The 13,696-nt window shown below is 40.0% G+C and overlaps 1 protein-coding gene across 1 annotated transcript in view; it reads left to right on the forward strand.

The window, feature by feature from the left end:
* Window positions 1-13,696, forward strand: part of RNF20 (ring finger protein 20) — an 88,919-nt gene that overhangs the window by 58,934 nt on the left and 16,289 nt on the right. The window contains exons 11-15 of the mRNA XM_063435018.1: window positions 61-196; window positions 286-407; window positions 488-831; window positions 913-1,030; window positions 3,168-3,317. Coding sequence (XP_063291088.1) covers window positions 61-196; window positions 286-407; window positions 488-831; window positions 913-1,030; window positions 3,168-3,317 — 870 coding nt within the window. The remainder of the gene's footprint in view (window positions 1-60; window positions 197-285; window positions 408-487; window positions 832-912; window positions 1,031-3,167; window positions 3,318-13,696) is intronic.

The following is a 13,696-nucleotide window of genomic DNA, read 5'->3' on the forward strand; positions in this document are numbered from 1 at the left end:
CCTGCTGGTCAGCTGCCTCACTGCCCTGTATACTGAAGTCTTGTCTGATTTGTCTTGCAGCGGGATGAACTGTCTCTCCAGAAAAAGGTTCGCACTGAAGTGATTCAGTTAGAGGATACGCTTGCTCAAGTGCGTAAAGAATATGAAATGCTTAGAATAGAGTTTGAGCAGACTCTGGCTGCCAATGAACAAGCTGGTATGTCTTTCATTTCTATATATTGCTGTGCTTTATTGAAAAACAACAACAACAAAAAACACTTTATTGATATTGCCTTTTTGTTGTAGGTCCCATTAATAGAGAGATGAGACATCTGATCAGCAGCTTACAGAACCATAATCACCAGTTAAAGGGAGAGGTACTGAGGTATAAGAGACGTCTGCGAGAGATACAAGGAGATATTAACAAGGTAAATAAGGGGACCCCACCCCTGAGGAAAAATACAACTAATAAAATAATGCTTATAAGACTTGTTTCCCTTTCTTCTAGATTCGTTCTCGCAACAGTAGTACGCTTTTCATGCTGCCTTCCCAATCTAGCATTGATGAGTCAAAGGAAGAGGCACTTGAAATAAAGACTGAGCCTGAAGAGACTGCCATTCCAACACCCGCCATCACTCAGCTTGAAACTACTATTAAGCGTGAGGAAGAGGAAGTACAGCCTCCACAAACACAGTCACAGCCAAAAGACAAAAGGGAACGCGAAAGAGAGCGTGAACGAGACAGAGGACGAGAGAAAGAAAGAGGAGACAGTTCCAAGGAAAAATCAAAACATGAGTCTGATTCAAAGCGAAAAGAGGCAGAGTCTGTTAAACAGATGAAAGCAGAGCTAAAGTGAGAAAAACCTTAGAATAAGTGTATAATGAATTTGATACTGTGTGGTTGTCTCCTTTACGGTGTGTTTCTTTTAACAAGGAGAGTGCAGGAGTCCTTGAGAGACATGAAGCTGCTTTTAGACATGTATCGTTCGGCACCCAAGGAACAGAGAGACAAGGTTCAATTGATGGCGGCAGAGAGAAAGAGTAAAGCAGAGGTAAAATAAATAAATGTATTCGATTATATTATAAATATAGGGACACTAAATTATAGTAGTTCTATGGTTTAAGGAGAATTTGTGTGCAGTTCCTCTGGGTTTTATTGCACTGTTTTTACACGATCTATTGGTTTTTTTTTTTTTCGTACCTCATTTTTAAAAATGCATAGGGACCGGTTTTAGGCAACTTGCCTGTCATAAGCAAATATTTAAGCTTCCCAAAGTCTTATGATCTTTTTATGGTTAATAATTGCTTACATAAGTCTGATATTTCAGTAGTTAAGGGGCAACAATTCAAACCTACCTATTGACCCTTCTAAATGGATTTTTTTATTTTATCTTTGCCAATATTATGGCTTTAAAAAAGTATAAATGAGGGTTTGGCCTGGCTTCCAAGATGGGCGGATGTGTATTACTTTAAGCTCTCTCTGGCTCAAAATAAAAATGCCCCACTAAAGTGTTAATTCTTGCAACCAGCACTATTTTACCAGTAATTGCTTGACGATGTATACACACCATTCCCTGCTGGCTATTAATCCTGTCCGAACTCGAGACCTATCGTGACTTGTGCCCGGACCGACGCTGGGCACTGACCTGACAGTTGAAGATCTCCGGCCCCATTCTATCCCTTTTGGATCCTCAAAATAGACAGCCAATTTGCTGCAGCCGTCACTGGTAACAGTTGTTGGGATATACTCTTACATTCCACTTTGAGTCTAAGTAAGTCAGGCAGAGGAAATACACAGAGACAAAGTAGTCCATTTTAAGTCTCTCTCAGTATATCTCTTGGGTTGGAATTTCAGTGGAATGCCAACACAGTCAAAATAAGTATTTCATAAAAATTCTATGAATTGCTTAAACGGATATCCACCCTAGCACCTTTATCCTTCACAAAACTTGTTAATATTTTTTTTGTGTTTGTGTGAATTTTCTTTTCTTTTAAATATCTTTTTTTTTTTTTTTTTTTTTTTTTTATGGTGGCCGAGGCAGGAGTGGTCATGTATTCATTTTAAACTCTACTAGTGAACTGTGTAAAACAGATGTATAATGTTCCCTCCAGGTGGTTATTAGGAGGTGATTGCTCTATGCTATTCAATGCGTAGTGTCTGCTGCTGTCAAGGTAAGTATAACAAAATAAAGAAAAAGTTACCTGCGCTCTTTCCCAAATCCCTATGTATATTTAAACAAATGGAGGTTATTTAGTTACTCCAATGGCCATTAGAGGGAATGCCCACCTGCCACGTCACTGCAAACCTTTTAGGTGGGTCCTACACTGACAGTGTAGTACCCACCTAAGAGGTTTGCCTAACAGTGTAGGATCCACCTAAGAGGTTTGACTTGTCGTGGCAGGTGGGCATGCCCTCTAATGGCCATTGGAGTAACTAAATAACCCCCATTTGTTTACATATACATAGGGATTTGGGAAAGAGCACAGGTAACTTTTTTCCTTTGGTTTTTAGTGTATGTATTGGGGCTGATGTGTATTATGGTCGTTGCTGCCGCCCAAGAGTAGTGGGAGTTCGAGCGCATGACTACAAACAAAGGATAGCAGCGTATTACTGGACCTTAGAGTGGCCAGGCTTAACACAATGCCAATTGTTGGAGACATAACAAGGTCAAGGAACAAAGCAAGTTCAGGGATTCCTATGGTACACATTAACTAGAAGCTAAGCCAGGACAAGAAGTACAGATAACAGAGTAGACAAGCCAAACAAGGAAATCTCAGAATAAGGAACTTACTATTAGAATCACAAGGAAATCACAACAGCGTGCTGAACAGATGGAAGCTCAGGTATTTATAGCCCGAGAGCATTTCCTTGATAGCCATGCACCCAAAACGTGAGTGGGCGTTGGCAAAGGCTTGATGATGCTGTGAAGTGGACAGAGCTACAGCATCTTGAGGGAGGCAGGAATACTACGTGAACAGTGTTACGCAAGGGTATACATGTTTACAAATGCAAAATGTGCTGTGCTGGTAATGTACCATTCTATCAAGGGGGTTATTTCCCAGACTAGGCTATGGAGTGTAACATCATGCATGTCACTTGTAGTTAAGTTTTTGTGTTAATAATGTAGCTTTACAAAGAGATTTATTCATATTTACCCATTGATCAATGCTTTCGCATTCTTGTTTCAGTTAGAAGAACTGCGTCAACGTCATCGGGAGCTAGAGGAAAGAGAGCGTAGGGATAGTAAGAAGATGGCAGATGAAGATGCTCTACGCAGAATGAGATCAGCTGAAGAGCAAACCGAAGCCCTCCAGAAAAGACTTTCTACAGCAAAACAGGTAAGGCAGTATACACCAGCATCAAAATACCTGCAGTCTGTCTCATTGTGTAGCCATTGTGGTACCTCCTATACAAGTAGTTCCCAGCCCTGTCCTGAAGGCACACACTAGTGATCCATGTTTTGTCAATATCAACCTCCCCCTTTGTACAGAATTGGTGAATGCCTAACCGTGGGTGTGACTTGAAGACTGTGTTTAGAACTACTGTTCTACTGTGCCTGTGAGCTAGCGAGGGAGGACTGGTTAATGTATGTAGTGTCTTTAATAATAGCTGAAAATGACAAGTTTAAAGTTTCAGTGCCTTGCTCCATTTTTAAAGGAGCTAATGTTACCAGTTGATTGACAGGAAGAGGGAGATATCTACCTTTTTTTTTTTTTTTTTTACTTATATTGAAAAACTTACAATTCTGCTAGTGCAATGTAACAATTACATTTAATGTCGTCTTTTTTATTGCAGATTTTAATGCAGAAGAAAATATTTTTTTTATTATTTGTCATTTTTTTAATAGAATGATGTAATTCCCTACTTGTACTATATTATACTTTGTAGTGAAGAGTGTCTACCAGATTTCTTAATTTAGACACGCAGAGATGTACAGAGGTTAAATCAAGTTTGATAAATTGTTCATTTTTGGAAGATGAGCTAGAAAATGTTGTCTGACCAATCTCCATCTCCTGGTTTTGTTCATTACTGCACTGTTGGTAATCTCACAATTTAAAAGGACACTATAGTCACCAGAACAACTACAGCTTATGGAATTTGTTCTGGTGAGTAGAATCATTACCTTCAGGCTTTTTGCTGTAAACACTGTCTTTTCAGAGAAAATGCAGTGTTTACATTGTAGCCTAGTGATAACTTCACTGGCCACTCCTTAGATGGCTGTTAGAGATCCTTCCTGGGTCATGGCTGCCTAAAATGCATCCAAACATTCAGTGTCTCCTCCCTCTGCATGCAGACACTGAACTTTCCTCATAGAGATTCATTGATTCAATTCATCTCTATAAGGAGATGCTGATTGGCCAGGGATGTGTTTAAATCATGCTGGCTCTGCCCCTGATCTGCCTCTTTCTTAGTCTCAGCCAATCCTATGGGGAAGCACTGTGATTGGATCAGGCTACCACTTCTGATGTCAGCAGACTGCTTTTTTTTTGAGGCAAACAACATGCAGAGCTACAGCTTCAGGCTTGAATACAGTAGGATTTTGCTATATTTATGGAGGCATGAGGGGCCCAGGGGGGCTAGATGGTGGTGTTAACACTATAGGGTCAGGAATACATAACTCAGTGCCACAATTAAGTGGTAAATGTCGTACAAATAAGGCCCTTAATACAAGTCAGGAGTAATAGATAAAAGAAATGCACTTAAATTAGAGTCCTAGATCTATATTTAATCCTAAAAACAATAAAATAAAAAATTTTAAAGGACCACTATAGTCATCCACACCACTTCAGCTCAATGAAGTGGTCTGGGTGCCAGGTCCCCCAGGTTTAAACCCTTCAGATGTAAACATTGCAGTTTCAGAGAAACTGCTATGTTTACATTGCAGGGTTAATCGAGCCTCTAGTGGCTGTCTTCCTGACAGCCGCTAGTGGCGCCCCCCGACGCTCAATGCGAAAATATCATTGAGCACGCAGAACGTCCATAGGAAAGCAGTGAGAAGTGAGCCGTTGTCGGAGAGGGAGGCTCCCGAGTGGAGGGAGCCCGGTGCTGGATAAAGGTTTTAACGGTGGGGGAGACCTAAGGACTATATAGTGCCAAGAAAACTAGTTTGTTTTCCTGACACTATAGTGATCCTTTAAGATAATTTCTTCAATAGAGCAGTCCTAATGTGCAAACAAACGATACAGTGTTAAACTTATACAAAGTATCTGTGATGACTGTAACAAGCTAGATACAGTTTCTAAAGACTCTGCTAGGCTCCATAATTTTCCAGAAAAATGGCAGCAGCTTGCAGCAAGGGATGGATATGTATATATATATATTTTAATTAGACATCTTCTTCAGGAACATTCTTTTACTATATCTTTTATTATATGTATATTATTTTCTTTGTTAGATGTGTGGCGAAAGTAACCTCGCCACTTGTACTTGGATGGGCCTGCTTGACAGCGTCCTGCCCACAGACTATGGGCCCTGCAGGGAAACCTGTAAAAGACTACCGAACTTGACCGACTGTTAGCACTGATTTCCCTGGAACTGTTTTGGGCATAGGACCACATGCACGGTCGGTCAAAACTATGACTTCCAGGAAATTCTTGAACCGATCTGGGTGATTTTTGGATATGTTGTTCACCCAGATCGGGGCTACCAGGGGATGTAACTTATGGGGTTTTATGAGTTTTTAAGGTACTTTTTGGGGTTTCATAAAATTTTATGTTTTTCTGTGCTTGGAGATAATTGGGTTAGATTAGTACAGTTCCTGATTCAATTATCTCCCAAGCACAGAGGAGGGATTCTATTGTTTGTGTGTGGGATGTGTCACATGTTGTAACTATTCTGTTATTGGTCTATAACATTGTAACCCTGTGTCCCATCAGTTCCACATGGGTGTTCTCATTGCATGGGGACTTGCATAAAAGACCAGCTGTGGCTCCATTAAAATCTGGTCCTGCTTACCCTCAACATAGTCTCATCTCGTGTGGGGGAAACAACAGTATCTATCCTGGGGATTGCTATATCACTATACTCCCCAGGAATTATAATCACTAGATCATATAAGAGCTGTTCCTGCTACGCTCTCTGGGATTAGGAGAGGTCTGCCCCAGGGTGGATTTGATTTAAATCAAACTGATGTAAATCAATATTTAAATCACTAGTCAGTAAGGCTTTATGTAGAAAACTATGATTTCAATCAAGACTAATTTTTTTTTTTTTGCAATTTATAAGGTACATACATAGGTCATGTGTTTTACAATGCGTATTGTAGTATATTACATTGCCAGTGCGTCTATAAATACAGTGCGTCACCTTCAGATAGCAATGGTTATACAATATTCAACTGATGTTTTATACAGATTCTTTGTATCTGTTCAAGTTAACGTATTCTCTACACCTGGGCCACTTTACCATGCACATGATAGGTTGTTCTCATACCTATTCGTACCTGTTTTTTATTTTTAATTTTTAAATCTGAACATTATTCAACTGGGGTTATGGGTTAGATGGGGAGAGAGAGGGTGAGATGGGTAGGGAAAGAGGGTGGGGGATGGGGGGGGGGGGGGGGAGGAAGAAGGGAAAGAACATGAACTCCCGTTTGGTTGTATTGCTTTAACCTATATTGTCAATTTCTCCTTGTTTCACTTTTGTCCCCTCTCGTTGCTTAAAGTTTGTCTGTTTATTCTGGTTGTGATCTGGTTGTTTCTGGTTGTTTTGTCTGTATGTGTCCCACATCTTCCATGCGTCTACCCAGAATTTTTGTTGGGGCTCGATGAGCTCTGGTTTTGCTTTCGTAGAGTTTAATCGTATCTATCTGTTCTATACAGGCTTCTAATAGTAGTGGGTCTTTTTGTAACCATGCCTTGGCTATGGCTGTTATAACTGTTATGATAACATGATAAGCAAGATATTTTATGGGGTTTAGGTAGGGTTTTAGGGATATGTTGTAGTAGAGAAAAAGAAAATAACCCCCTGACGGGGATAAATTCAGTGTGTCCAGATCATATCTCAATAGGGGATAACCCTTGTACTGTATACAAAAAAAGAAAAAAGATAGTGTAAACCAAGGACCAAACGTCCAGGAAACACTGGTGAGATATAGATCTCAGTTGTCTGTTAAAATTAATTATCATTGGGTATACAAAGTCATGAACAAAAGAATAAGATAATGAAAAAAGAAATAATTACAAATAAATAAATAAATAACCCACTCCGGAAGGAAGAGAGGAGATATAAGGAGCTCAGGGAGCTACGGGAAGAGTATTAGCAGGAGTATATGGCTGTATAGATGTATACCTTGCCAAATGAAAATATAGAAGGGAGAGACCAGTATCTGCTTAAAATAACAGCTGGTGTTTAAATAGACACTCAAACCCTAATGAGGGTTAAAATAGAGTATACTTGTAACTCACACTGGCTAATGTATGCAGAAAAAAGCCTCAATACAGTATTGCCAATTATTAATATAGAGACATTCAAGCCTCAAAAAAATGGCTACACTGGAGGATACTGCTTAGAACAGTGTTACATAGTAACTCATATTGACTAGTAAGTGCCAATTAAACAGTCTCCCAATAAAGGGCGGACAGGAATGGTAATATAAAGCTGGTGCTAAAGAGACACTCAGACACTGACTAGTAGTGCAGAAAAATCCTCAGATTTAGAAATGCCAATTAGAAATTAAGAGACATTCAAGCCCCAATGTTGGCTCTACTAGAGGATACTGCTTAGATCAGTGTTGCATAGTGACTCCTAGTGATTGCTCTCCTGCTGTAGGGAGAACAAATACCTAGCTATTGCTAGAGAACCCCTCGGACACTTATGAAATTCACAGTGAAAGGTACTGAAATACCCACTGACTAGAATGTGCAAAGGGATCCTCAATGCAGAGTTGCTATTAACTTAATAAAGAGGTATTTCAGCCCCAATAATAGCTGCAAGAGAGGTTACTACCTAGACCAGTATAGCATATGGATATATACTGACTAGTAATCCAAAGAAAACCTCAATGGCAAGAGTCCAACTAATCCCATCCAGACCCAGTGCTGGCTATACTGACTAACCAAGATAAGACCAATGTGGCAGCTTGTCTCACACTGTCTACTCTAGCAGTCAATCATCAGCAAAATATAGTCATAGAAAGGCTCACCCATTCCCTAGAGATTGCTCCATACAGGCCCCAGCTCCTCTTTCCCTAGTTAAACACCCCAAACAGTGTAAATGAAAAAATAAAGTGGCGTGATTATAAAATCATTATCTGCCTGCCTAACGCGTTTCGGCGCTATGAAAAGTCAACGAGCGCTATGAAAAGGCGCTATGAAAAGTCAACGAGCAAATGCCCGTGTGCTCTTGTTTAAGTATGTATCACGGCCTAAATTGAGCCAATCAGCGACGAACGTGGGCGGCGCTTCATTTGTGTGCGCCCACCGTTCATGATAGGTGCGTGAGCCGTCAATCATATAGGCTCGAACCAATCAGAGCGAGTAGAAGGCGGTGCTGAGTGCCAACTCTGAAACGCATGTGTACTGCGCTAACAGGGGCACCAGCTCAAGTGCCCATTCGTACGTAATCGCAGAGTAAAGATTTACTGAAACACAGGGGAAATACACAGTCAATTAGTGCAATGCTTAACCGGTTCCTATAGTACTGTACACATACTTTTAGGACGGACTCGGAAATAAACAGCGCACATTTTTTAAAAAGGTATTCCCATACATGTACTAATATAGAAGCCTTGAAGTAATACATGATACATAATCTCCTATTAAAAAAGCAGATTATGAAGGTTAAGGACTCAGATACTATAGTACTTCAAGCAAGGTTCCAGTAATTGCTGAATGGTTGTAGTTTAGTTTGGCCGCTTATACATTAGTTCATGAAAGTGACATAATAAAATTATGATATATACAGTTACTATGTACAATAACAAACAACAAGGATAAATCCATAGGAAGGATTTGTAATTATGAAAATGGATAGTGATTATGAAATGAAGGGGGTGAAGGTGAAGCCTTCATTGAGGCCATTTGGGGACAGGGTGTTTAATGTCTGAATCCAAAAGCATTCTCTCCTCTTGAGGATTAGATCGAGGTCACCCCCTCTTTTTCCCACATTAACCTTTTCCACCCCTGCAAATTTGAAGCATCTGGATGTATCACTATGGTGTGTTCTAGCATGTCTAGCTACAGGAGTATCTCTGTCGGATGAAACTGAATGGATATGTTCCATCATGCGCCTCTTAAAGGGACGTATTGTTTTTCCTACATATTTTTTACCACATTTACATGTGAGGAGATAAACTAGTCCCGTTGAATTGCAGTTGAAGAATTGTTTGATTGGAGTTTTATGTACATCGGAGGAATCAGTTATGGACTTGGAATCTCTATCTATGTAGCAACAGGCTACACAGCGTCCACACTGGTAGGTGCCATAAACGTTGAGCCAATTTTTCTTATTCTCATTATGTTTCGAAAGATGGCTTGGTACCAACATATCCTTGAGATTTTTGCCCCTTTTTGCTGTCTGGTCCGGGTGATTTGCCCTGTGGTAATGATTTTATGACTTGTAGTAACTCAGGCATAGTGATTGGGTCACCAAGTATCTTCTGTTGGTCTAGGGACAGGCTAGGCAGAGTTATCTGGGACAAGAAATGTTGTATTTCCGTTGTCGTTGGTTGGTGTGTATGTTTATCGGATTTTAAGTTGTATAATGTTGTATAAAATCTTGCCATTTCCGCAAGGATTTCGTGTGGATTGTGTGTTTTCCCTCCCGCCTGTTTGTGTAGGTAGGGGATTTTTGATTGGTTTTGTCTTTGTCTCAGCAGGGAGGCTAGAGCCTTCCCTGCCTTTTTCCCTGCGTATAGTGCCGTGTTTTTAGTTTTTGAAGCATTCGCGCTGTGTCCTCTGTGTATTTCGTTGATTAGTTTGGTGATTTTCGCAATTTCCGGTGTGGGATTTAAGTGTTGCCTAGTCTGAATTCTTAGCAGGGTCACCAGTAGTTCAAGATATTTTTTGTCCTTGGTTTTTTTTAATATATGATGCTCTACTGATGAAAATTCCTCTTACCACTGCTTTGTGTGCCTGCCATGTAGTCGTAGGCGCTAGTTCAGGGAGTGTATTGTATTTGAAGTAGTCATTGAGCTCTTTATTTATCTGTTTGCTAAATTCCTCATTGTGTAGCAAGGTGTCATTTAGACTATGAATAAGTGTGTTCTCCACTAAACCTTTGGGAAACACTATTAGTAAATCTAATGATATTGATCATGCTTTGTAACGGACCGTTTCGCCCACAAGAGGATAAAAAACGTTTAGGCGATAATCCCCTTCCAGATAGACAAGCAGCTACTGCAAGCACCAATCTCCCGAACTGCAAACTGTACGAATCTTCCAACTCCCGAACTGGAAACACACGAACCCTGGAATAGCTGAACAGGAAAAGCATACAATCCGCTTACACTCCTGGCAGTCAGCATACAATCCAATTCCCCCAATAACGAGACGACACTTCGTTTTAAGGGGCAAGCAGAATCTGAGGTGCTGGCACACCCAGCCTGGTTTTTATTACAGTCTTTTCAAATACAGGACCGCCCACAGGGAGGTATAAAACAACCAATCACATCACAGTTACATCCCACATATTTCCTCCCCTTATCCTGAGAGGAGACTCAATTACACATACAGTTAAAACATACTTTCTACCCAACTTTCATAACTCTAAAACCATACATCACATTCACATAAAAATACATATCCACAATCAACATATTAAACAATGGCATGAATCAGACATGGGGTTCAAAAGTTAGTAAAGTATCTTTTAAAACCCCCTTCCAGCATGGCTTTCCGGCCCAGACCGGTTTTACAGAGCACTCTCTCCTGGAGACAATGGAGAAGTAATCCAATTTATATCCAGGGATAGAGGCAGACTCCATTATGCACATGGGGACACAAAGACAGTAAAAGACTTTAAAATACATAAAGTCACCTTTTACACATAACACACAGACATTTCACATATCCCCAGATAGCTGGCATCTGAGCGCACAAAACTACCGAATAGCGCTCAGATCCTATTCACACAGTTCAATTGCCATGGAGCTAAAGTCTTTCCCATAGTCTTTCATTATATGAATAGGCTCCATGGCATAGCTATCTGGGGTATCACCGCTCACACAGGGCAAGTACCGAATGACCCCACTGTATTTAAAGGGCCAGAATGAGTGACATGCACTCTGTTAGGGCCGAATACGTTTTTTTTAAAGGGCCCAATCTCCCAGGGCCATAGTCCAAAGGCAGCAGGGGGGCAACCAGGCTTCTCCAGTTCATAGTGGCGAGGTTGGTTTCGCCACATGCTTTTTTTTGGGATACAAAAACTATATCAAACACAACTAAGAGGCTTGGGAATTGGCTAGTTTGAGGCAATATATAGAACAGAAGTTGGTGCCAAGAGGCCTTAGACCAGATATTTTACTGCCTGATTAAGTCAAAACAGAAGAACAGATTGCAGAATGGAACTCCATCCTGCTAGACTGCTCGGCAAGGATAATGCAATTTTTAATTACATTGGAACAAGAGAGTCTAGAAAAGACTAATGGTGACCTAGATATCGAGATCAAAAAAATTAAAACATTTGAAAAAGAACCAAATTTTGTAGCTATGGAAACGAAGTTAGAAAAAAACTTGGAGAACTTTAAAAAGAATATTAGACAAAAAAAAAATTACAAATTCCAAAGGGATTTTAAAGACTTTCAGGAAGGAAACATCTTCAAAAATAAAAATAAACGTAGATTCAGAAACACCAGAATGGGGAACGAAGGTTTTTCCTCATCTGATGAAACAGAGTGGTCTGAATCCGAAACAAGATCTCGTTATAATAAAAAAAACACTACATCCACAGCTCAAACTAGAGGTATTCTGAGAAATACAGACAGGAATATTTCCTTCTCAGATCCCACTTTTGGTTTAGACTCTTTAGACTCTAGTTCTAGACAAGAAGACCACTCTGGCCCATATCAGTCCTCCTCTGCTTTTTTAGACCAGGAGTGGCCTCAACCACAAAGAGCACGACTCAGAGACAGAAAAAAGTGGGGGTACAAAAACCAGTCCAACTTCCAATAGGGGACAAATTGGAAGAAAATAAAATAATAAATGTATCCAATTTTGTTCTCAAACCTAGACACATCTCACTTTTACAAAAAGGGTTATCATTTTTACCAACACCCTCTAGAAACAGGTTCAATTGGGCCAAGGATGTAAATCTCTTTGGTCGTAAATTGGCTCTTCATGCCTTTCATGAAAAGAGAAACTTAAAGACTCTGAGGGAATTAGGTCTTTTATCTGATGATAATGCAATATATAAACTACTTACAGATCTGTACTCTGAACAGGAATTACCAGATTCTCTTAGATTGTAAACCTTTATGTTGGTTCACACCGACCCTCAAAGACTTCCCTTGTATTGATCTGTTTGTCCAAATTTGCACGAATTAGAATGAGTGTCAACGAATTAGAGTGTCAAACTTCCCAACAGTCCCAAATATCCAATTTGAAATTTGAGGAAAGTTTAGCCTTACAAGAATCAGTCTGAGACAGAAGTTGTGATAAAATCCTCAGACAAGGGATGGAATATAGTTCTGATGCAGAGAGACCAATACATTGACATGTGTATGAAACATCTATCAGATGAAAAGGCATATCAGACTTTAAAGGAAGATCCTACTAAAGGTTTTCTTAGGGAATTACAGCTATTGGTACAAGGAGGCTTAACAGACAGTGATTACACAAAATTAATACAGATACATTGTCTATCAGTCCAATATCACTATAGCCACATTCTATTGTCTCCCCAAGGTGCATAAGGACCTATGCAATCCTCCGGGGAGACCAATAGTCTCAGGAAACCACAGTTTAACCGAGAGAGCTAGTCAATTCTTGGACAAATTGTTACAACCTTTAGTGCAAGGCCTCAAGTCCCATATACGTGATACCAAACAGACGCTATTGGTTTTGGAAGATCTTACAGTGCCACCATATACGTCCTTGGCAAGTCTGGACGTGGTGGCACTGTATAACAATATACCACACGATAAAGGACTAGCAGGTGTTGCCTATTTTCTAGAAAAGGCTGAGACTTTTAACGAACAGGAACAACGGTTAATTTTGTCGTTACAAAAATTCGTGCTAACACACAATTACTTTACATTCAATGGTAAATATTTTTTACAACTCAGAGGCACCACTATGGGGTCATCGTGTGCACCCAGTTACGCCAACCTATTCTTGGGGTGGTGGGAAGAGACCACAGTATTTACTAGCTCTAATGTCATTTACACTTCATCTATATTTAAATGGTATCACTATATAGATGACGTGTTAATTTTCTGGTTAGGCTCCTTCACGCTGTTCAAGGAGATGGTAGACACATTAAACGAAAATCAAATCAATCTTCAACTAACCCATGTTATACATGAGAAACAACTGGTTTTCCTGGATTTAATGATTAACATCCTAGATGATGGACAAATCACTACATCACTATTTAGGAAGCCCACGGCAACTAATAGTTTGCTTCATTGGCAAAGCTTCCATCCACATCACATTATGGCCAACATACCTTATGGCCAATACCTAAGAGCGAAAAGAAATTGCTCAAACCAGGAAGACTATGAGTAGGAGGCAAAATAATTAAGAAATAGATTTAAAAATCTAGGCTACCCTAACAGAAT

This window comes from Pelobates fuscus, chromosome 10, assembly GCF_036172605.1.
Source record: "Pelobates fuscus isolate aPelFus1 chromosome 10, aPelFus1.pri, whole genome shotgun sequence".
Taxonomy (NCBI): domain Eukaryota; kingdom Metazoa; phylum Chordata; class Amphibia; order Anura; family Pelobatidae; genus Pelobates; species Pelobates fuscus.